This window comes from Leuciscus leuciscus, assembly GCF_965113295.1.
Source record: "Leuciscus leuciscus genome assembly, chromosome: 5".
In the NCBI taxonomy this organism is placed as follows: Eukaryota; Metazoa; Chordata; class Actinopteri; order Cypriniformes; family Leuciscidae; genus Leuciscus; species Leuciscus leuciscus.
Window position 1 is genome coordinate 20138327 of NC_138729.1, and position 24369 is coordinate 20162695.

Genomic DNA, 24369 nt, shown 5'->3' on the forward strand with positions numbered 1-24369 from the left:
CTTTGTCTTAAAAGTTAACTAAACAGCTTTTCTGAACATCGCACACACACACACCAAACAAACAAACTAAACTTAACCTAATCGAAACCCGCCTATAAAGGCGAGGGTCCATACCAGTTTTTTTTATAAATATTTATTTATTTTAATATCAAGATCACCAACTTATCAGTGTACAAACTGATCGGTGTACAAAGACGTTTCACACACATATTCAACAATGAAAAAAAGAAAACTTTACACTTTATAAACGTTTGAAACAAACATTCTATAACACTAGAACGGTCTTCTATTGATGCTCAGAGCTTGCGCTACACAAGCAACCAAGTCCACTCCTCACTCTGCGCGAATAACTCCCAGTATCTGTTCATCATATGGCTTGGAAAAAACTCCTCATCGCTGACCAAGTGAATCGACCTGATGTTCATGAATAGGCCTACGTCATTTCTGGATGGTTCTATAACAAAATGAATAAATGAATGACTTATTGAACAAAATAGTATACATAAATGAAATATTTCTAAAGGTATTTTAAGTTTAGAAAACATTTATGGCATGCTGTTACCCCGGCACTTAGGCTTACCAGGAATAGACATTAACGCTTGTCCGGGAATGGGAAAGTGACTTTTTTTTTTTTTCTTGCCCGACCGGACGAGTAGCCTGATTGAAACATCAATATAAAAAAATAACACAAAATCTCACAAAATGCGAGAATGACTTTATTGTCATTTGTTTATTTCAACTTTATTGTTAAAAATGATTTTATTACAAGTGGCGACCATAGACTGTAAAAAATAGGTGGCGACTGATAGTGGATATAATAGCCTATATAATGTATAATGTAGCCTACTAAGGTTGCACTCTTGAGGTTCGCGCAGCCTCACGAGGAAACTAATGCGCACATGCAGCACACACAAAGAAACCCAGTTAACATACTGCGATAACAATTCTAAATGTAGAGTTTTATATTTATAATAGTGCTGGGCAAAGATTAATCGCGATTTAATCGCATCCAAAATAAAAGTTTGTGTTTGCATAATATATGTGTGTGTAGGCCTACTGTGTATAATTATTTTGTATATATAAATACACACATATGCATGTATTTATTTAAGAAATATTTGCATGTATATACTGTATATGTATTTATACATAATTTATATTATATATAAATATAAATAATTTATATATACATTTAAAAAAAATCGTAAATATATACATGCATATGTGTGTATTTATATATACAAAATAATTATACACAGTACACACACATATATTATGCAAACACAAACTTTTATTTTGGATGCGATTAATCTTTGCCCAGCACTAATTTATAACATATGATACAGTTAAGCAACATCACACAACCAAGAGTGCTGTCTTCCTGAATACCATCATGACTGAAAATATGACACTGATTTCATACAACAGTTCATTAAACAAGTAGTTAATATTAAGTCACTTACATTTAGGCACATAATTGACTGTTTTTGTTCTGTTTCAGCACCGAAAATACCACTGAACAGCAACACTTTACTAAATGATTCAGCGTTTTGAACGAATCGATTGAGTCAAAAGGCTTGTTCGATTGAACCGGCGCTGCACAGACCGATTGGTTTATGACTTCAAAATACCGCCAGAGCTATTCAAAAGTATTCAGAGCCTGATCTCTAATTGTGCTCGCGGCACTTTGATGTCTTTCACCGATCGGTCTGTGCAGCGCCGGTTCAAGTCGACCAAGCCTAAAGATTTTATGAACCATTCATAAACACTGCCTCATTCTTGAATGAATCAGCCGTCTGAATTAAAAGACTCAAGTATACCCCCCCCCCCAACATTTCTTATTTGAATATTCAACAAATATTTAAAGAATCTGATAACATTATTTAATACAGTTGTACAAATATGCAGATTTTCACGATCAAGCTAGACGAAGGTGAATTTCGTGTAAGATTCATAACATATACGGTGTTTTGCATGTAAGAGCTTCCAGAGCACTGTTGGCTCTGATGAGGACTAACGTTACACTCCAGTGACAAGTATTCTACCTTTCTACCTTACTAGTTCCTTTTTTTTGCCTTGTTTTCGCTGACTGTATATGCAGGTACTGGGAATTTTGACTGCTCTTTCTCTGCCATAATTGTGATTCTTCCTAGCTTCCGTGCCTCTTCCCCTCCTCGAGTCAAATGGGTGCGCGCATGTTGGCAGCTCCTGTAGCAGCAGAGGTGGTAGCCATGGTAGCGAGGGAGAGTGACAGTCGCCCAGCCAATCATTTCATTCATTCCGAATGGAAATAAGTAGCTGTGTTTATTGCAGCCCTGAGAGGCCCTCGATTTTTATACTCTCTTTTTCAGAGTACTTACATTTTAATTATGTATTGGTATATAAAGACAGTTTAAACAAATTTGGGAAAAAGTTTTTTTGAGAAATCCTGCCTACCCTGCCTTTAAGCCATGTATTTTTTAAATAAGTTTTATTAATAAAGTAAAGGCATAGAACCAGTTTATTTTTAGTGCACTGACAATAGTTTTATATAATTATTTTATTAATTAAATTACAAAAAAGACAAAAAGACCTTGAGATATGTTTGGTAATTGTACCTGAATGAATTGAAAATTAATTTGCTACATTTCAGATTAATATATTTGTTTTCCTTAAAATTTTAATTAACAGTAACTTAAACACTTTGCAGTTTGAATGATGTCCTGCATAAAAAAATGACGGAGTATGTTTTTATGTTTCCACTGTTCGATCGCGACCGCACCTCTCTATCTCTCTATATCTCTCACACACACACACACACACACACACACACACACACACACACACACACACACACACACACACACACACACACACACACACACACACACACAACATAGCCTATTCCAGCATTGCAAATTGCAATCTTTACATCGCAGCCTGCTTCAGAGCTAAGGTGGGACTACAGATTAGGTGTCCCTAAAGAACCCGCGTATCTAACAGTAGTTCCGCATTACATTAATTAATTTGCACACGAGTTTTATTTATTTTTATACCGTGTATTCTCCGTGTAAATTTATGCACCGAACCGTGACCCCGGGCCCGTACCGTTTCGGTTAAATACGAATACATGTACCGTTCCACCCCTAGTAACATCATTCCTATATTTTTGACACAAAGGAGAGGGCACAGACGTACAGCAATATTTTATTGTCACCAGAGGTAGCTTTGCATTTTCATTGCAGAGGGCTCTCTCAACTCGTTATATTTTACAGTATGTCAATTGATATGTCAACTGAAACCACAGAGCCACACACACAAAACATCCCAATTTAACCCTTGAACGTAACATATATATATATATATTTTAAATTGTACTGTATGCTTCCATTGTATGGAGATTTCTGTCAACAGTTGATTGGAAGAACTGGGGGAGTTTCTGTGGTAATTGAAAGCATGCCACAGATCCGGTTTGTGTATGTTTTTGTAATCATCTTTTAAAAGATATCTGATTTAGATAAGATAGGGATGTATGAAACTGAAAATCTGATCTTAAATTATTTTGTATTATTATATTTATAAATATATAAAAAAAATTTAATATAATTTATATATATTTTTTAAATAGACTAAATTATAAATTAGTCTGTAATGTGATTAGGGAACTAGGAGTAGTGAGGCTGGTCCACGATTGAGTGACAAACCTTTTACAGCAGGTTCTGGTGTGCTGGTGTTGCAACACTGGGGTTCTACTGATCTCTTGGGTGTTTTCTCTCTATTCAAATCACTTGAAATGTAATTCCACAGTGACTTTGATTGATACATAACCTGTCAAGATAAGAAAAAACAAACAAAAAACGTATGAGGTTTCAAGGTCACTAATAAACCATAAAAGTACTGAGCGCACATTAGTCAGAGTATTCACATTAGACCGTTTTATTGTCTTATGATTGCTTTACAATTTTAGCCATGCATCAGAAATCTAATTGCAGATATTAGCCTAACACTTCAAACGGCTGTCTTGTAGGCCTACCTTTTTCCAGGCAAAATCTGTGGTAACAGGAACCATGGATTGACTCTCTGGGACTGATTCAACCCATTGTTCTGGAAGAAGGAAGACTCTCCCACTGGCATCTCTGATAGATCCATTTTCCAAAAGAGAGGCCTTGTGGCTACAACCCTACATTTTAATCAGAGCTTTAAAAATCCTATAAAAGTCACCAAACTAACTTTGAAATGGTCAAATGGCAACATTTTGAACAGCACAAATGATTTATTAAGTACTGTACCTTAAGTGTCATTTCTAAATTATCATCCCCATGTTGAATGATTCCATCTCTTATAAGGCAGGTCAACTTCCTATTGCCACTAAAATCAATCTTTGGTCCTGCTGACTGTAAACACTGATCTGTTGAGGATAACGGTAAATAAATAAACTTAATACACATGTATTAAACATATCCATGAACCCCAAAACACACCCCAAAAAACTTTTTGTTTCACAGAAGTCAGAGATTTGGAACAACATTAGGGTAAGTAAATGATGACAGAATTTTTACTTTTCTGTGACCTCTCTTTAAGAAATGAGCCATTTTTGCTCTTTCTCAATTTCTTCTACATTTACATTGTAAATTTACATACGCTTTTATCCAAAGCGACTTACAAATGAGGAGAACAATAGAAGCGATCAGACCAACAAGAGGGCAACAGTATACAAGTGCTGTAACAAGTCTCAGTTAGTCTAGCACAGTACACATCCTAGCAACGAAAAACCACACTAAAATCTAATGAGAAAAGAAAAGACTTACAAGCTGATGTCCTCTCCTGTTGCTTGACTGCTTCTTCTTCTGCTTCTTCTAGGCAGAGAATTTCACCTGGCTGCATGTGCTCTACAGCCAAATGCTGAGGTCCTTGTTTGGAAGTGCCAGTTGTCCGGGCAGGTTTACGAAAAGGTCCTTTAAATGTCAAAAGCAGCTCTCTGACGCTTTCATGTGCTGCGAGGTCTACTGCACTCTGTCCCAGCATATTCTTGTCATGAGGGCTTGAGCCAAACTGAAGAAGAAGCATCACGATCTATGCATAAAACATCAAGATCAGAACTTTAACTGCTTTTGAAAATGCATTCACATTTTAGTACACACTGATGGTGTGAATGAGGTGGTGAAATGGTGGTGGTTAACTGGAGATCAGGTTGAAAACTGTAGAGAATAATACTTGAATAGTAGAGGTTCAGTTGCAATTACATAATTCAGGCTATAACAGAGATAGTTATATTGGCTTCAGAAGAATCTAGTGCATGAGTTGCATGGGTTATTTTTATATAGGTCATCAGCCAACGCTCACTGAATGGAAACATGAGTAACAGCATGAAAGTGAGTAAATGATGACAGAATCATTTTTTGGGGGGGGAACTACCCTTTAACCACCACACTAGAAAAAGTAAAGCATTCTGACATTTTAAATTGTGACGAATCATTACAGGAATATAGAAGCAACCTCATATGTGCCTGATTGAACAGCATCATGCAGTGGGCTACATCCATTTAGCCCTCTGCTGGTGACATCAGCACCTGCTTCCAAGAGCAGCTCCACCGCATCCACAAAACCTCTAGAACAGGCCTCATGAAGGGCGGTCCATCCTGTCCACCCAAAACATTGTGTAAGCATTAAATAGATTAAGGTTATAATGAAGACATAACAAGGCAAGAATTTTCCCACCTGCATTATCTGTTATATTAACATTTATCCCAGCTTCTATCAAGCATTTGACCAGTTGCAGATCTCCACTCATGCATGCCCGGTGAAGACGAGTCTCTCCTAAACCATTTGTCTTGTGGAGAGATTTCAGGGAAATCTGCATGACCTTCTTTGATACTGTTGAGAAATAACAATAAATAAAGTAACATGTTCTCAATTGTGATGATAATACTTATGATTAACTGGAATTACCTGTATTCAGTGCATCTGGGTCATTTTTTCGTTGCAAATTTTCTTTTCTAAACCGCCTTTTCTGCAATTTGGACATCTTTTTCTGACATGTTAGTTCACCAGTGTTGAAAAGCCCTTTGATTTCCAGAGCTATGTGTGGATCCTGTTTTAAATGTGCTTTTTCTTCAGTGTTATCCAGCGATGGATGTGCGCACAAATTTTCAGGAAGAAGCGGACTTAAAACACTCACTGAGGCCACTGAGTCGGGTGTACCCTCCGTGTTCTCTGCTTCCTTTTCACTATGCCTCTCTTCACAACCAGAGACTTTAGGCAGAATTGATGTGACGGCCACATCCTGAATGTCAGTAGCGTTGGACCATTCCACAACAGTGCAGTCTGAATCAACTGAATTTTTAAACGGATCACCATCAGCAAAAAAATCAGCCCTGTGAGAATTTTCAGGATGTTCTACATCTACTCTGGAACAGGAAAAAATGGGTGAAACAGCACATGCATTGGCATGAACTTCAGGAACATCAATCACTAGCTCATTAACTGCCCCCCTGCAGAAAGAATGTGGTTCTGCTTTAGGTCCATCAATGAGATCTATCGCATTTAAAAAAAATGTGTCACCTTCCAACTTTTCATATTCCATGCCAGGATTTTCAGAGTAGCTCTTACTCATTTGAGTCTGGCTAGTGCTAAGTGCTGTCTCCGTTATCTCTACCACCCCCTGCTGGTTTTGAACAGTGACCACATCTGTTTCTTCATCCTGATTTAGAGGATTCTCTAGGAACGGTCTATTAGGAGAATACAGTTCTTGAAGGCTGATTTGCGTCAAGTCATTATGCGGTGTGTTTATTAAGTTTTTTGACCAGCCAGATGTATTATCCACATAAATGGACTCAATGGCAGGGCTGGTTGATTGCACAAATGGTCCTTTTGATGTTTCAGTATCTGCCAGTTGTTTGTTGGCTTTGACAAATTCCTCTAATGGTTCATTTATTTCTGAAAACTCCGGACTGCAGGTTAATCCTTGATCGTGGATTTTGGCCATAAGCAGAGGCAGTGAAGCAGAGCTGCTCGAGTCAAACAGCTCCTCACTCTGTAATGGTGATTCCACCTTTTCTCCAGATGAATGTACATTAACATCCTCCTTGAATTGACCTTGTATGCATGAGTCAATTAGTTCATTTAAATGAGGGGAAAGTAAAGAAATGCTACATTCTTGACTGCTTTCATTGTTGGTGTCAGAAATAAACACGGTTTCAGATGGATCCTTTTGGTAAACATCAAGAGCTGACTGTTCATCTTGGCTTGCATCTTCATTCTGTTGAGGTGAGGGGCGATCAACATCTTTTACAATTTCAAAAACATGTTTCAGATCAAAGTTGAGCAAGTACTCCAAAAAATCATTTTGTATTTGATTGTTATATGTTGTTCTTTTGATCCGTTTCTTAGCCATGGCAGAGTCATCATCATAACTAATATCAGCCCCACAACTGTCTTGACAACCTTTCAATACCCTCTTTCCTGCTGACATGGCTTTAGCAGAGCAAACATTGTATGAATCTCCAATTGTGCTCTGACTTGGATTTCCCTCGAGTCCAATAAATGGATTTACCTTGAGTCCATGAAATAAAAATGTAGATCAGTTTTGGATTACAATGCAAAATTCATCTGACAGACTTTGGTTTAAAAGAAACCACTCACTGAATAGCTGTGGTCATGGAAAGAACGTGAGCTTGGCTCCTCAGCTACTGAATTGGCATCATTCATCAGAGTTTCACCAGCCTCCCCTAAGAATAATACATAGAAACAAATAAAGATAGAATAAAAAATAGGGCTGTCAAAATATATATATATATATTTTTAATCACGATTAATCGCACCCTTATCATGAAATTAAGCATACATCATTTATCTTGTTTAACATGGTCATTTTGTCATCATTTGCTATATCCAGAGAAGTAAACCATCAGATTGAAGGGTGATTCTCGCAAAACTGTATTTTCTGCAAGATTTTTTCAAGGTAAATTTAGATGTCTTTCAAAAAAAAAGGACACTTGGAGGATCCAAAAGGACACCAAATAACCATATAAGGAGCCCATATAATTCTTAAATGCATGCACACCAAAGCACCCTTTAAAAAAACATTTCAGAATTCACAGTGTATAGTATGTGTACAGTGCAACAGCAAAGTACTTATTTAAGTAAAGTTGCAATACCGAACCCCATGTATGCGCATCAGTGTAACAGACTCACACATTCTTAATGGTTTGCTTCATCCAGCTGAAAAATGTAGTTTGCGTATCATCTGGCCATACAGCGGTGGGATGTTTTGGCGTTCCATACAGTCTGTATTTCAAACAGCGCAATTCGTGACGGCTTGTGCACTTCAGAAACAATGACAGAATATGACAGAGCTCGTGTTTTAAAGCGAAACACACACTGGAATGAATAATTCACTGAAAACGCAACGTGAGTCTCTATTCTCTCTGCCATTTCTGATGTAACCAGCCTGGTTCCCTTTCGAGGGAACTCAACGCTGAGTCATGATGTTGATGCTAGGGGAACTCCCCCAGGCATGAAGTATGTATGGAAACATGGCAATTGATTGGCAGATGGCAGCCCTATGACGTCACATGGACCACCCGTGAGTATAAAAGGGTGCCTGCCTTAGACGTCATCAGCTTTTTTGTCTTCAGGATCTGCTAGTTCAACGTGTGTGTGAAGATATCGCCTGCCAATGTAAGAGTAAGAGAGTACTTGAGGCAGCCGTTTATGCATGTGCTGTGACGAGTCGTGGTGGGGAAGCTCTTCTCTCGCTTGATTCTTTTCTTTAGAGATTAGAATTGAGCGTCTGCACCTCACGTTTTTGACCCTGCATTGCCATGGCAGCACGGTAGTTCTGATCGTGGGGACTGCGGGTATAAAACTGGTGGATGAGTTTGACAGGACAGTTTCCCTTCTTCATGCTTTCCCAGTTAGCTCCATTGGTTTCATGGTGAGGAAGTCCGCTTTCAGCTGCCACTTCCTCCTGAATGAGATCATTTTGTGGATGTCTATTTTTAAAGGATTACAGTATATGTGGAAAGAGTTGAGGCGGATGTTATAACTTAAACTGCCTCCTCTGCCCACATACAATTCTGTGAGCATTAATTTCTTCCCGTGTTTCCACATTAGGGGAGTTGGGGCCTAATGGTTAATGGTCAAGAGTTTGAGATGGATCGCTGGTTTGATTCTCAATACAGGCAGGAAACGACTTAAGCAAGGCACCTAACCCCTAATTGCTCCCCGGGTGTCACAGTGAATGGCTGCTCACTGCTTCAGGTGTGTGTGTTTACTGGCTTGAAGTGTGTGTGTGTGCACTAACTTGGATGGGTTAAATACAGTGGACAAATTCTGAGTATGGGTTACCATACTTGGCCTTCACGTCACTTGCGCTGGGTTGAGAGTTGCCTGCGATTTATTGACTCGTCTGCATCTCACAGCTCGTGCTCCATGTTTTCTTGCACAACGCGGCAGTTTCGATAAGCTGAGAGTAGCATAGGCGGATGTTATTCGCTTCTTCCACTGTGGGGTATCATAACTACCAAAAGTTAGCAGTTCATGACCTGGCATGTGCGATAGCAGGTCTGGCCATGGGGCTCTGCAGATGACGTAAATTTGCTCAGCAACGCTGCCGGAGTATGACAGTCTTTCCCGACCCCTTTTTTTCTTAAAAAAAACAAGGAAAAGAAAATTGACGAGAGGTATATATACCTCCTGATGTCAATTGAGTTGACTAGATGAGCTCCTCCCATGACAATTAGGTTAATTATCTGAACGTACTTCTCCTGAACTTTGTTAATAAAACATAATTTAATGTTGTAATTTCACGTGCTTCAGTCATTTATTTGCGTTAAATTATTTTAATGCATTAATGATTTTGAATTAATCGCAACTGATAAAGCATTAACGTTGACAGCCCTAAACAAATAAAGGCAAAAAATAATTTTCCCCTAAAACTGTTGTATTGTGTGCTTACAAATCATTTTATTGCTATTACAAATTTGAATTGCAAAATTGTATAACACTGCTTACTTCACATAACAAAACAAATGTAATTAGCATACAATTGTTTTTTATTCTGGCTGGACATTCACTGTAAATTTTAAATAGCAGCTGCAAATTCATAAGGAAAACTGCAAAACTTTGAACATATACCAGATGTCTATACATTTTGTAATTGACTACTAAGGCGATGACATCACTTCCACCAAAGCATGTATTATCACAGATAGCATACAGCCCAAATGATGTAAAAAAACATAAGAGAACTAATTTCCCAAAAAATAACCCAATATTTAGGTGTCAAATGTTAACTGATTGAACTTATCAGACATTTGACAATCCACAGAAACATCTCTAGTGCTCTAGGAACCAGAGAAATCTTGAGTGGCACATAGAGTCCAATGCTCTGGTGATGATGAATTATCTTCGATATAGTCCACTGTAACATCACTGTCTAGGCAGCTGGAGGTGTCTGATCCCTCACTCTCTTGATCGTGAACCGGAGAGGGACCCTGGCTACAGAAGTCCTGTCCTTGGTCTCTCACAAGACACAGTACATTTCTGCAAGTCTGAGGTGATGGTTCCACTGGGAAATGAGGACACACAACACCCCAATTCAGACTGAGCTGCACATTTCCATTCATATTTAGATTATAATCAGTGTTAGGGAGTAACGGAATACATGTATATAAAATATAAAAATCTGGTAACTGTAATTTGTTACAGTTACATCAAAAAACGAAGTAATCAGATTACATTTTTGTTAGTAAAAAATGGAACTACTATCAGGATTACAATGGTTTTACTTTAAATAAATTAGTATTTTGACATAACGCTATATTGACAAAAGTGATACACGGATTTCGACTATACCTGTGGAGACTGCGGATAATCAGGCGGCCCAAGTAATACAAAACTAACATTCCAATTAATTGCGGGTGGGTCGCGGGCCAATGAGAAATAAATCATGAATGGTTTGAATGTAGTAAAGACACAGAACACTCATTTCACGGTAAAACGCAACGATCATGCGCCATTCTTTTACTTTTGTTTTCAACAACAATGAATATCTCTTCAGGGAAAACCAATTAAGGAAAACATATGCCTAATACAGTGGCCCAGTAATAAAAAAAAAAAAAATAAAAAAAAACAAGTCAAACAAGTCACAACACAACGGAAATAAGCCACAACAAAATAAAGCCACAACAAATCAAAATAAAGCCACAACACAACGGAAATTTTCCCGACCACTAGAGGGCTCTCGGAGCATGGTAAAGTTAGTTTTCCTTTCCATTGTTCTATAGAGTCGGCAGTCTTAAAAATATATCAACACCACGATTAGTTTTCGACATGAAATATTAATTCAAAATCACCTACGTGCATTATAGCTGCGTATTTATACTTGAAAATGCTTTGATGCGCTACCACAGCGCATGATGCCTAAGGGAACGTCTACCAATTGGTTAAAACGTATAATTTGTATTAATTAAAATAATTTTTAACATTTAAAAACAGACATGTTCAAAATCCAAAGCTTGATTGTATTGGTAAGACTGACTTACAACAGGTGACTTTTTTTCCAATACCTCCCTTCATGTATTTACAGTAAACAATTATTTGAAAGAAAAATGACTGTAATATAACAAAAGGTTATTTTTTTTTTTTATGTTTCAAAGGTTGTAGTACGTTCCTAGTGCCCACACTGACTTAACTACTGGTGAAATTGTGCCAATAGCTCCCTGTATGCACAGTACACAATTTGTTTTTTTAAATATTAAATTACTGTAATTAACCAAAAGGTTTTTTTCATGTTCCAAAGCTTGAAGTAGGTTCCTATTGGTAAGACTGACTTATTACAGGTGAAATTGTGACAATACCTCCGTACATGTTCAGTAAAAAAAAATGTTGTATAAAAAGGTTACTGTAATTCATCAAAAGTTTTTTTTTTTTTATCAAACTATATTCAAGTTAAGTCATCTTTATTTATATAGCGCTTTTTACAATACAGATTGTTTCAAAGCAGCTTTACAGTCATAACAGGAAAATAATGCAACAAAGTTTGTTTCTGCTGTACATACAGTAGTCTAGCTTAAGTAAGTTATGGTTGGTTACTTGGTTGGTATGGTTGGAACCAGTGATGGTTCATTATTGTTGTAAAAAAAGTTATTAATTTAGTTTATTTATATATATAGCTGCTCTGGAAAAAACAGTGATGTCATCGTCCAGCTCAGTTCAGTTCTCATATAATGGTGTAAATGCAGGCAGATCAATAATATTGTTCAATATTAAATGTATACATATTATATAAAATTATACGTTTTAACCACTTGGTGGAATTGACAGACGTTTCCTTAGGGCATCATGCACCGTGGTAGCTGGTAAAAATATTCTCGAGTATAAATATGTAGCTATAATGCATGTAGATGATTTTGAAGTAGGCCTAATATTTTGTCGATTTACAATGATTACATACTGTTAAAACTAATCGTGGTATTGATATCTTTGTAAGACTGTGACTCTATAGAACAGTGACAAGGAAAACTAACTTTACCATGGTCCGAGAGCCCTCTATTGGTCGGAAGCATTTCCGTTGTTGCGGCTTTATTTCGTTGTATTGTGGCTTTATTTTGTTGTGTTGTGGCTTGTTTCCGTTGTGTTGTGAACTTATGTTTGCTTTTTAAATTTCGTTGTGTTGTGCACTACTGGGCCACCGTAGCCTAGATCACCTCCAAGTGGTCATTATATAAAACACAAAGGAAAAAAACTATATTATTGCTTAATTTAATAGCTTTCTAAAAATATACACAAGCTAAACAGAAATTATTCTGATAAGAATGTTTCCCAACATAATGATGGAAAAATTAACGTGTTTAAAGGTACATTTTTTATCAGACACTAATTTGCAGATTCTCATTAAGCTACGCAGTAAAAGCATCAATGGAGGCAAACCAGATCAGAGAGAAATTTCAAAAAGGAGAATTAAAAACATAAAAGGAAAGAAAAGTACTATGTGGGAGGATTTTACCGAAATGGTAAACCAGGACGAATCAAGTGATGGGTATGTGATGTGTAATGGCTATGAAGCGCTGATTGACAATAAGCTCATAATGTCTAAATCCAGTTAGTTTGGCTAGTTTAAAAGCAGCCTACTTTAGCGTAACATGTTACCATATCATCATGCTTAACACTGAGAATTAGAATACTTGTAATGTGACGATCGGATGCGGATTTCTAAATTAGAGAAAATCATAGGTTTGAGTGGATGATTCATATTGACAGCAAATTCGGTTGACATTAACTGATCCGCGTATCTCTAATTGACAGCTGATGATGTGAATCATAAATCATGTGGATTACATTACTGAATTATTTTTTATGAAGTAATTTGTAACTGTATCCCTAAATGACAAGAGTGTTCAACAACCAACAGGCTCAACTCAGGCTTAACTTTTGTGCATCTATCACAGGTCACACAGTGAGCCAACATATTGTGCAGTAGCACCTTCGGGTGAAACTAGTTTGAGTAAAGGCTTGTGCTCCTTTCCTTTTCCTGTTCCTTTATCTCCTTCCTCATAATTGTTTCTGTTTCTACTTCAGTCAGTACAATCTAATAAATAGCAAAAATGCCAAAAAAGGAGTAACTGTTTTTGATTATGTGTTTCCTCAAGGTAACATCTAAACTAACATTTTCTCTAAAGCTTATTTTGTCTTATATATGTGGTCCAAGGATGTAAGGGACTCATTTTAGTAAATAAAGCTGTTGGCAGCAGAGCTTGGGTAAAACATGGCTCAATTTGAAAATGGTGTTGCTTGCTATTGCGCAGTTTTAACACTGTCAACTAAATATGAGAGATGCTGAGGTGGATTTTGTCACTCATTTGGTACATAAAAATACTTTATTTTTTGTATACGTGTCATTGTTGCAGTTCATATGAAAATCAAATTTGTCAAAATAGTCATTGCCTAACTCCACGATGATGAATTTTACATTTGACACCCTCTAAAAACTCATCTGTCAGCTCATTGGTACATTCAGCTCTGCAGCACCAGCACTAATAATTCCACACTACCTAAACATATCAAATGGAAATCAGATTCATATCAGATGAAAGAAAATATCTGATATATATCTTAAAAAGCAATCTTTGTCCTAATTTAAGATGGCTAACTTAAACTAACTTAGAAAAATAACACATCACTTGAATTTTAACATATGTGTATTTCACCGTCGGATAAATCTCATGATCATCACAGTGACTAGATGAGACTCTTGAAGGGTGCACATTTACTGCTATTAAATATTGGATGAGACATATATAGTTCCCAAAACCCTTGACTAATATAGAGGCGAACCTTTGAAAGGGGCCTGAAACATCTTGGATGGATCACAGTTTGGTTGTTCTCTGCTTGGACCAGGAATGGGTTCAGCTTCACAAGACTGCAGGCTGCTTTCATGCTCACTTGTTGCAGTTCCTTCAACAGTTGATTTCTGAAGAGGAGCACTTGTGTCCTCAAAATTAAAAGAAACAAAAGTAACTGATCAGTAATCAGATCATGTAATGATCAGTGACAGCAGATATTTTATTTAATGATGTATCACATTTGACTTACTGTGACGGAGTTCTGGTTGACTATTTTGCTCATATTTGGATTAAATGGCGAATTGGTGGTTCTGGGTGGATTTTCAGCTATTCCAAAATAAAGCAAAAATAAAATAAATAAGTAAAAAAACAAGATTTTTTTTTTGTATTGTAGGAAAAATCATATTTGTGTATTTAAAGAGTATACACCTGTAAAAGGGTTTATTTTAGGCTTTTGCAGGTATTTCTCCAACAGTATGTCCAAATATCTGTCTGTGGTCATGTCCATAGGAGTCTTCCCTCTGTCACACTTTGATGATAGATTAGCCCCATTCTTCAGAAGTAGATCTGCTATCTGGAAGCATATGTGTTCAATATAATAACTGTCACATTTGTAATAATAACAGTTAACCATTGAATGCAATTTACACACCTTGTAATACTGACAGTGTATGGCATCATGTAAAGGTGTAATTCCATTATCTCCTCTGCAGTTGACTAAGGCTCCAGCTTCAAGTAAAATTTCTGTCAAGTCATAGTTGTTTCTGTACACTGCCTCATGGAGTGGAGTCCAACCTAACAATTAATAGATCATCAAGTGGAGAAATGTTGGTCCACAATGCCATCAGGTGGAAATATGTGCTAACTTCGACCATTTGTGTACAACCAGGGTGTCAAAAAAAGCTTGTGGGAGGATTTGAGGAAAAAAGTGAAATCCTTTCCACCTAGGGTGACCAGATGAGATTGGCTGAAATACGGGACGGTGGGTCTGGGGTCTGGGGTGACGGGATGTGGGGCTTCTATGATATTAGACTGCGTAGCCTATAATAAAAGATAATGAATTTCAAACCTGAACCAAACATATTTTTATTCAAAGATCAACAGTCTGTCATTATTCTTTAGTCTGCCACAAAACAATGACTGTTGTAAGTAACAGTGCGTAAATCAGACCTTTCAGTATAGCCTAACGCTAATAAGCTTAAACGAAAATAACAAGATAATTGTGTAGTGAAGTATTTTGTCCTCGCGGCTGCAGCAACTTGCGCTCTAATAATAGGCAAAATAGGCTACAGAATATTTCGTTCTGTATTGACAGGTGCAATATTTGAAAATCGATCATATATATTTTTTTATTACATTTATATCTGCATTTATGTAAAAACTTAAACTTTCAAACATCAAAATGTCATTTATTAATATGTTTTCATGTCAAAATGACATACAAACATCTTTTCCTATTCTATTTTGCCTGGAAATGCTTCCAACACGCTTGCGTGTCGCGTGAAAAATAGGCGTCAGTTCTATTTATAGCATGCACGCGTTTTCCGTCAAGGCTTGAGACGCGCGTGTCACGCAGGCAGTGTGCAAGCTCTAAACCTGTTAACAGGGGAGCCGAAATAAAAACGGACACGCCACGCAGCCAGTGTGTCGCCGGCCTCATCAACCTCCGCAGACAGTTTTTAATGTTTATCAGACAATAACTACTCAAGATTTTGCTTTAGTATAATTTTCGGGACAATTAGGGCCAGATTCGGGATTCGGGACAACAGTTTAGATTTCGGGACTGTCCCGAATTTTTCGGGACGTCTGGTCACCCTATTTCCACCTTATTTTGCAATGCAGAAGTAAGATTCGTAAGCAGCTATAGGAAATTAGCTATAGGAAATTAACTAGAACAAACTGTGGGTCGAGACCCAACTTGGCTGCAGCTAAATTTGCGTTTCAGTGAATGACACACACACTAGAGCTTAGATCGGGCCCAAAAAAATCCACGCTATGTCCGAGCCCGGCCGGCCCGACACATTAACTGTAATTATGAGCCCGATTAAAACCCGACCATTTTTTAATACGTGGGCCGTTATAACCAGGGGCGGCGCCAGATAATTTTTTAACGCAGGTGCTGAGGGGGTTCTAGATATATTATAGCCAATATAAATACTATTACAAAAATTGGCCACATAATATTTAATATTCAATTATTTTAAATGTCAAATTTAAAGTATTAATTTTATTAAAGGGATACTCAACCGTTTTTTTCATATTAAACTATGTTATTCCCTTAACTAAGACGAGTTGATACATACCTCTCTCGTCTCAGTGCGTGCACTAAATCGCTCTGTCTTGCGGCAAAACTTTGTTAGCACTTAGCTTAGCCCAGTTCATTCAATATGGGCCAAGCAGAGAAGCTACCAAACACCTCCACGTTTTCCCTATTTAAATACAGTTACTCGCGTAGTGTAACTCGACCTAGGACGGTGACACAAAACAAAACGTTGCGCTTTTCTAAGCGTGTAAAATGGATAACTATATTGTATGGCGGAATACCATAGCAAGTGCTTGTAAGCACTTCGACTTCGCGCAGTAATATCTTCACTCGTGAAAAATCCTCTCACCGGCCCCCGCTCCCTCTCCTCCTCCCTCTCATTTCCGTCAATATGGCGCACCTACCATGACCCCCCATTTTGTAACACAAATGCTTGATCAAGGGCCCGGCCCGAGGATAGTGGCGGGAAATATCGGCCCGACCCAGCCCGCGGTTCGGGCTCGGGCAGAGAATCTAAGTTCTAACACACACACACACACACACACACACACAAAAACAGTTTAGACTAGGGCTGCACGATATACCAACGTTGAATTGAAATCACGATATTGCTTAGTGTGATTTATGAATCGCAAATGCTGCGATTTAATTATATAAATATATGCGCTAGCTGCGTGTTTTATAGTGAAGTGCGTGTGTGTGACACTGGAAGCCTCGCACATTCAACTTACAAATGGCTGCACTAGGGGTGGGCGATATACAGTAGACAAGATTAACCGATAGAAATTTGTCAACCGGTAGATATTTTGGACAATCTATTGCAATCACGCTCAAGTGACGTTGCTGTACTACAGAGTCACGAAAGCTTATCGTTTGCATGCGTTTTTAAGTACTGCTTATATGCGCGTGCTTTCAGAGACTGTTTCTCAGCGCTGTCTGAGAGACATGCGCAAATGAAGCCGTTGCTCATAAAGAGCGTGAGAACTGATCTGAGTGCTTTTTGCCAACTCATAGGGCTTGATCGGTTCAATACACATACTTATATGTCAAAGTGACCATGTCTTTGGAAGTAAACACAGTCATTTAGGTCTTAAGTGAACGTAAACAGTTGAGAAAGAAAACGCATGAGTATATTGGATCCTTGAAGTCGGTCTTAAAGTGACAGCATCCAAATTAACCTGCTGTCATTACAATTATTAATAAAACAACAAAAAGAAAACATCTCTCACTGCTCTTGATTGAATCCCTTTTGTAACTTTAATAAGAATTAAAAGTATATTTAATTTACACAGTGAAGACAATGCAGTGCTTTTTTATACATTTGATTACTTTATACAATTTATTTCTTATTTCTAGTGCTTGATGTTTTTCAGGTATGTCTATTCATTTGTGTCTTTGTTCTATAGTAGTTTGTTCTCCTATATGCTTGTAATTAGTGTCTTCTTTCTTTATCACTGTTTACTTGTCAGTAAGCATGAGTTTTTTTTTACTTAGAATTATGAAATTTCAATGGTATCAAGAAAATGTATATCATAAAAACCTTATTCAAAGCAAATATAATTACATTGTGATATATACCATTATCGTGAATTAAAATTACTTGTATTGAAAATTTGGTCATATAGCCCACCCCTAGGCAGCACTCTCTCTTACTTTAAAAAAAGTTGATAGAGAAATTAACAATTTTATGATATCCTCCAACATGTCGTACCTGCATAATCCGTTACATTTACGGAATCATCAACGGCGAGTAAGTCTTTGACCTCTTGAATGTTTTCCCGCATCACAGCTAAATGCAGCTTTGTCTCTCCAAATCGATTCCGTTTGTGAAAGCTTTTGAGTGATAGGAATCTTCCTGTCTTTTGTTTTATAATGCCTTTGCCATGGAAACCTAAGGACAGGGATGTGAAAAATACCAAAAAAATTTAGTGAAATTACAAATACTCAGTGAAACTTTAATTTAAAAAAAATAAAAAAATAAAAAGTACAACTTTAAATTGTACTTTAGCAATAAAATAGTAGAAGTAACCAATCAAAAAAATGAGAAAGGAGATTCTTGTTTCATCATATTGAAAATTTGCATAAAAATAAATTGCCTAAAATCAAGCAAACGCAATGGCACAGGTCAAAAACATCTATCTAGCGCATAAAACAACAATTAAATTGCAGCACCGTGGAACACAAAAAATCCAGCCCTTATAGGGATACAGTCAATATACAACATAGACAGCTAATGGCTATATCAAAATGTAAAAATACATTTTTGCGGAAATAAACAACTTGGCTACCTCAATCTGCTTCCTCAGATTTGATGGCGAAGAAATTTGACAGCCAGAAATTGCCCTGATGAAAGTTATAACTGTAGCTGAAACGCGTCTGCTTGATGCGCAAAAACAAAAGATCACTGATTCTTGCACATCAAATGCGCATGTTTGAGCTTCCGTTTATTTAATGTGCTTAAGATGGAAGAAAATAAAATGCAAAAATGCAACGAGTACTTTTCAAGTGGAGATAAAATTGTAAGGAGTAAAAAGTAAAAAAAATTCTTCAGAAATGTAATCAAGTAAAAGTACAAGTAGTCAGTTTAAATTGTACTTAAGTAAAGTATAGATCTCACAAAATCACCATCACCCTCAGGTCATTCCAAACCCGTAAGACTTTCCTTCATCTTCGGAACACAAATTAAATGAAGATCTTTTCAACAAAATCCTAAATTAAATCTGTTCATTCATATTTCTATACAAAATCAACAAGAACACATGCTGTAATGTTATCTGTCTGCAAATGTAGCTTAATTTTAATGGTCAGGTTTGAACACTTGCCTGGACTGACGAGGGGTTTAGAGAGTAAAGTCTGTTTTTTAAGTGTTGGTGTATTAAACCCTTCATTGTGCTCTTTAGTCTCTGGACTCTCCTTCAGTGACCTGTACATAAACAGAAATATAAAGTTTACAAACTATCATTTTGAGCTGATTTATAATGTATAGAGTAGCCAAATTAAATAAATAACATACAGTAGGGGTCCAAAAGTCTGAAATTATGCTTAAAAATGCTTCTATTTAGCATTTTTCAAATTGAATTAACCTTTTTAATCACAAATTATATGATCAGCATAACAATTACAGTGAATATGGATAAAACTACAAAAGAAGTTGGATAAGATCATGAAGCTCCAAAGACCATCTTAACATTTTGTAATAAAAAAAATTACAAATGACTTGGCATGATCCATTTGTCACTATATTTTCTTTATTTGTTTATTGACCTAGGGTCTCAATCAGCTCCGAGGTTGTGAATAAGTATATTGTGTGCATGAATTCGGCCACTGGTAGGACCCTGGCTCACTACACATTGGGACACTGATGACTTTTTACAGTGACATAAAAATGTTCTCATTGTACAATGTCACTACTACTATTAAGATGAACAACAGCAGAACTCATATTTTCCTGACATTCTTTTTTTGTAATGCTATTTAAAGGGTCACGAAACCTACACAACATTTTCTGAGATTTTAACAGAGTCACGGGTGTCTGTTAGTTTTGATTGTAGGACAAAAAGAGGTAATTTTAAACCTTTTTAAGCTATTTTCAACTTCTGGGTTTAAATTCGTCTGACGTTTTCTTGAACTATGATACATCGATGACTCATCTGTGTCTAATAATTACTCATGAGACTGTGTGTCCTTATCCTATAAGAAGACACCTTGCTTAATAATTCATGACTGCACAGGTTGATTTCCTGTGACAGGCGCTTCAAACAGTGAGATCTCATTCAGTAAGTGAGAGATGCATTATTAATGGATCAAAAATGAGTGTTTTGTTTTTGCGTGCTTACACAGCTTTGTAAGAGTTTCTGCAACGCACAAGTTCTCTTCAATAGATCCTGAGTCTTCGACACAAACGCGATTCATCCACACTGTTAGTGTAACCGTAATCTTTACAGCCCTTTAACCAATCAAACAGCTTATAAAAACGCCACAAAGTCTCAAAAGTTATCAAAGATGCAACAGCGTGTTCATATATTTTTAATGCAGAGAACAGATGCGAATGGCTGTGCATTTATTTGTGCATTAAATTATAGCTGTCATAGGACATGTACTGTATGTATTTGTGTAATTTACAGTGAGCTTACAAAATCATGTGTATATTTGTTGCGTATAATGGTAATTTGTAGCACGATGCTTTTAATGGGAGCAAAATAAAACGGTCTAAATCAGAAGCCATTGCTGTGTTGTCAGTCTCGCCTCTTCCTCCTCCACTCCACAGCTCACCATGCCCACTTTTGTAGCATTTTCCCAAACTGTGGTGAGAACTGACTGCTGCTTGAGGCGAGACACTACAGGTGAATAGGGTAACATTTTTAACTAACAGATATCACCATGAAACTTTCCCAGTTGATTACCTACATTAAAACGCTGAAAAAAATTTATTACAAGTTTTCTGTCATTTAATGTTTAAATATGCAAATTAGGCATTATCTAATTAAATATGCACTAATTTGCATATATATATATATATATATAAAAAAAACGAAATCTGAGTATTGGATAAAGCCAGGTTCAAAATTATTTTTTCATTGTGTTCACATATTAGATGGGGAAAAAAATTACAGAGGGATTTATGGATATCTACTTTTGTTATCCTGTAAATCAGAATATACTGTCAATAGCCTTAAAAAATTTATTTAAGCCATGTTTTTTGGAATAAAATGTTATATAAATCAGGCTAGGAATAATATATTTACAAATCCCTCTGGAAATGTCTTCATAATATAACTAGGTAAAAGACTGGAAAGTTTGGTGTATACTGAAGTGGAGATTTCGGACTTGGAGTATGAGAGAAAAGTCATTTTGAGAAAACGGGCTTTAAAGATTTATCAGCCAATGAGATTGCGCATTTAGAGTTAAATCCTCCCTTTTATTTTAAAGTAGTTCAAAAATCTGACCGCTAAAATTTTGTGTGCCTCCTCTTTTTTAAAACCCACCAGCCACCACTGCAAAACAGCTCCTTATTTAAATCTCCTAAAAACAGTGACATCAAGAGATATCCATAATTTTGTGAAGAGCCACTTTGATGAAGAACTGAGAATCCCCACCAACACCCGCCACTGCAGTGAACATTTTACACCGGATAGTTTTACAAATTTTCATTGATGCTCCCTTGTTTTCACTGTGCATTGTGGGACTTTTTTAGGGAGCAAAAGTATAAGTGCCCTGACTACTGAATTAATGCCTGGCTCACACTACAGGAGTTTTAGGCCGATTTATCCCCGATATTCCCCTCCCGAGAATCGGAGAAAAAATCTTGTCGATGACCTTGATCGGTTCAGATGTTCGGAGCAGATTATCTGGTAATGTGAGGCGTTCACAGATCGAATCTTGCACCTCCCTATCTGCTCTCAGACAAATCGGGCTCGCCTCGATCACATCAAACATGTTTGATATTTAGGATTTTAAATCGGGATGAGCAAGACTGTGATTACGTCAGTACTGTCAAAATAGCCAATAAGAAACAAGTAGGGCTGTCGTGGTGAAGGAATTTCCCTTGAGGTCATTTTGAGTGACTCAACAGCGCGATATGCATTATTATCTCCATTTATTTATTGCTAAATAAATAAGTCTTACGCTGTGGTCAGCAGGCACGAAGACGAGTACATGTTCAGTAATGAAACCGACACTAAAAAGCGCGTTAAAACGAAGTGGAGTAAAATGAAGATACAATGTCAAAATAAGGGTCGGGTCCACATAATATAATAAACAAAACATAAACCTGACAATGAGCTTGTTAGGCCATTGTTATATAACAGTTAGTTCTCACTTTACGAGAGGCTTTCTGCTGATATTTCACCAGTATTGACATTGATAGTCTCTGCACATTCTAGACAGGCTGTCACTCAGTCCAGTTACATTGTGGGACAGTCTTTGAGTGAGTCATTAAACTGTTCATTCAACGGAAATGTAACAAAAAAAAAGCGGATTCATTTAAAGATAGATGTAATGAAACAAGCTGTTAAATTATTTTAATATTTAATTTGAACTTTGAGCTCCACTTTACAAGGCTCAGCTGAGCAGCAAAGCGGCGCACGGGCAACGCTGAAGCTGATGCGTCACTTCATGAACAATGGCATTGATTCATTGTATTGACCAGCGCTGATGCCATTCATTAGACATATCCTTAAATGTTAAAGGGTAACTAAACCCTAAACCAACTTTTTTTAGTTAATGATCTGTAAGAATGGGGCTTTATTAGTGCTGTTCATTGATTCGAGTAACTTTTTTGACATTTGGGTATAAAGTGTTTTAATTCTACAATATATGGTGTAAAAACGTCTGAGTGCTGCCCTCTTCAGGTTGAACAGTGGCTACTGCAGTTGAATTTTCCTATTGGATGTTTGCGGTACTACGTGACGTAAGCGGTACTACGTGATGTAAGCAGGTTCCAGCTCACCACGCCCCTGGTACGAGCTAGCGTAGATTTATCTGTATTTAGTACAGTGGTCAGGAGGGTACGTAGGTGTAGTGTTGCTGGTTGCAACAGCACTGCTGGACTGCATAGCTTTCCAGCAGACTTGGAAATTAGGCGCCAGTGGTTGCATTCACTTGGCCTGGAAGACCGTGAGTGTGAAACCTGCATTTTACGCGGAATTGCTTTTCCAACGCAATAGAGGTGGAAATGGGCTTCTCCACACAGCTCGCGCTGAAAAGCGACGCAGTGCCAAACGCTGCTCCTCCTGCATGGACTCCACCACCGCAGTGGCGTCTTATTGTGAGTGATCATATTTTAATCACAATTTATGGTTAGGCTAAAGTTAATCCTCTGGGGTCGACAAACGCGCCAGCGCATTTTGCTGGATTTTTTCACATAGCGGCAAAATATGAAAATGCCTATAGAGAGAGCGAGCGCTATTGACATCAACTCGATAAAACTCATCAGATGCATGTACTTTACGTCGTCTTACGACCCTGTGAGTCACTCTCCATTTTAGAGAGTCTGACAGCAGGTCTCAGGTGCACGCCCCCCCACTCACGGTTCGTCCCCTCTATCTCCGCTGGGGTCTGCCCACTTTTCTAGCATTTTTCAAATATGGCCAGTGGGTGGAGTCAGGCTCTGACCAGGGGTTTAGTTACCCTTTAAAGGAACACTCCACCGTTTTTTGAAATAGGGCTTATTCACTTTCTTTCCCACATTTAGATAGGTGGGCAAATGCATTTTTGTCTCAGTGCATGCATTGTTTTAGTTTGACAGGGTCGGCGCTAGCTTAGCTTAGCATAATGAATGGAATCCTTTGTTGCCAGCTAGCATGTCCTGAGTAAAAGTGATATAAAAAAATAAATAAAAAACACCTAATTACTTCTTGTGGCCTGCGTATTCACAACAAGTACAAATAGCGATGTAGATTAACACTAGGCGATTTCCTAGGCAGATATTGACTTATATATTAAGGACTATATTAGGGGGAAGCACAGGCGAAGCACTGCTACTTGGGCGTGATATCTCTGCGCCCAAGTAGCAGTGCTTCGCCTGTGCTTCCCCCTAATATAGTCCCAAGTCAATATCTGCATAGGAAATCGCCTGGTGTTAATCTGCATCGCTATTTTTTACTTGTTGTGAATATGCAGGCCACAAGAAGTAATTAGGTGGTTTTTTATTTATTTTTTATATCACTTTTACTCAGGACATGCTAGCTGGCAACAAAGGATTCCATTCATTATGCTAAGCTAAGCTAGCGCCGACCCTGTTAAACTAAAACAATGCATGCACTGAGACAAAAATGTATTTGC

General features: G+C 37.4%; 1 protein-coding gene across 1 annotated transcript; it reads right to left on the reverse strand.

Moving 5' to 3' along the window:
* Positions 1 to 113: 113 nt before the first annotated feature.
* ankrd31 (ankyrin repeat domain 31) lies at positions 114 to 18428 on the reverse strand. The gene is made up of 15 exons (XM_082171610.1): positions 18299 to 18428; positions 14977 to 15119; positions 14754 to 14898; positions 14575 to 14651; positions 14317 to 14473; positions 7621 to 7706; positions 6418 to 7531; positions 5929 to 6381; positions 5698 to 5853; positions 5476 to 5618; positions 4788 to 5052; positions 4269 to 4387; positions 4013 to 4159; positions 3684 to 3807; positions 114 to 454 (listed from the first exon to the last, which is right to left on the reverse strand). Exons 1-15 carry the CDS (start codon positions 18369 to 18371, stop codon positions 309 to 311), a joined length of 3348 nt encoding a protein of 1115 aa, XP_082027736.1. The 5' UTR covers positions 18372 to 18428; the 3' UTR covers positions 114 to 308.
* Between the last annotated feature and the right edge of the window lie 5941 nt (positions 18429 to 24369).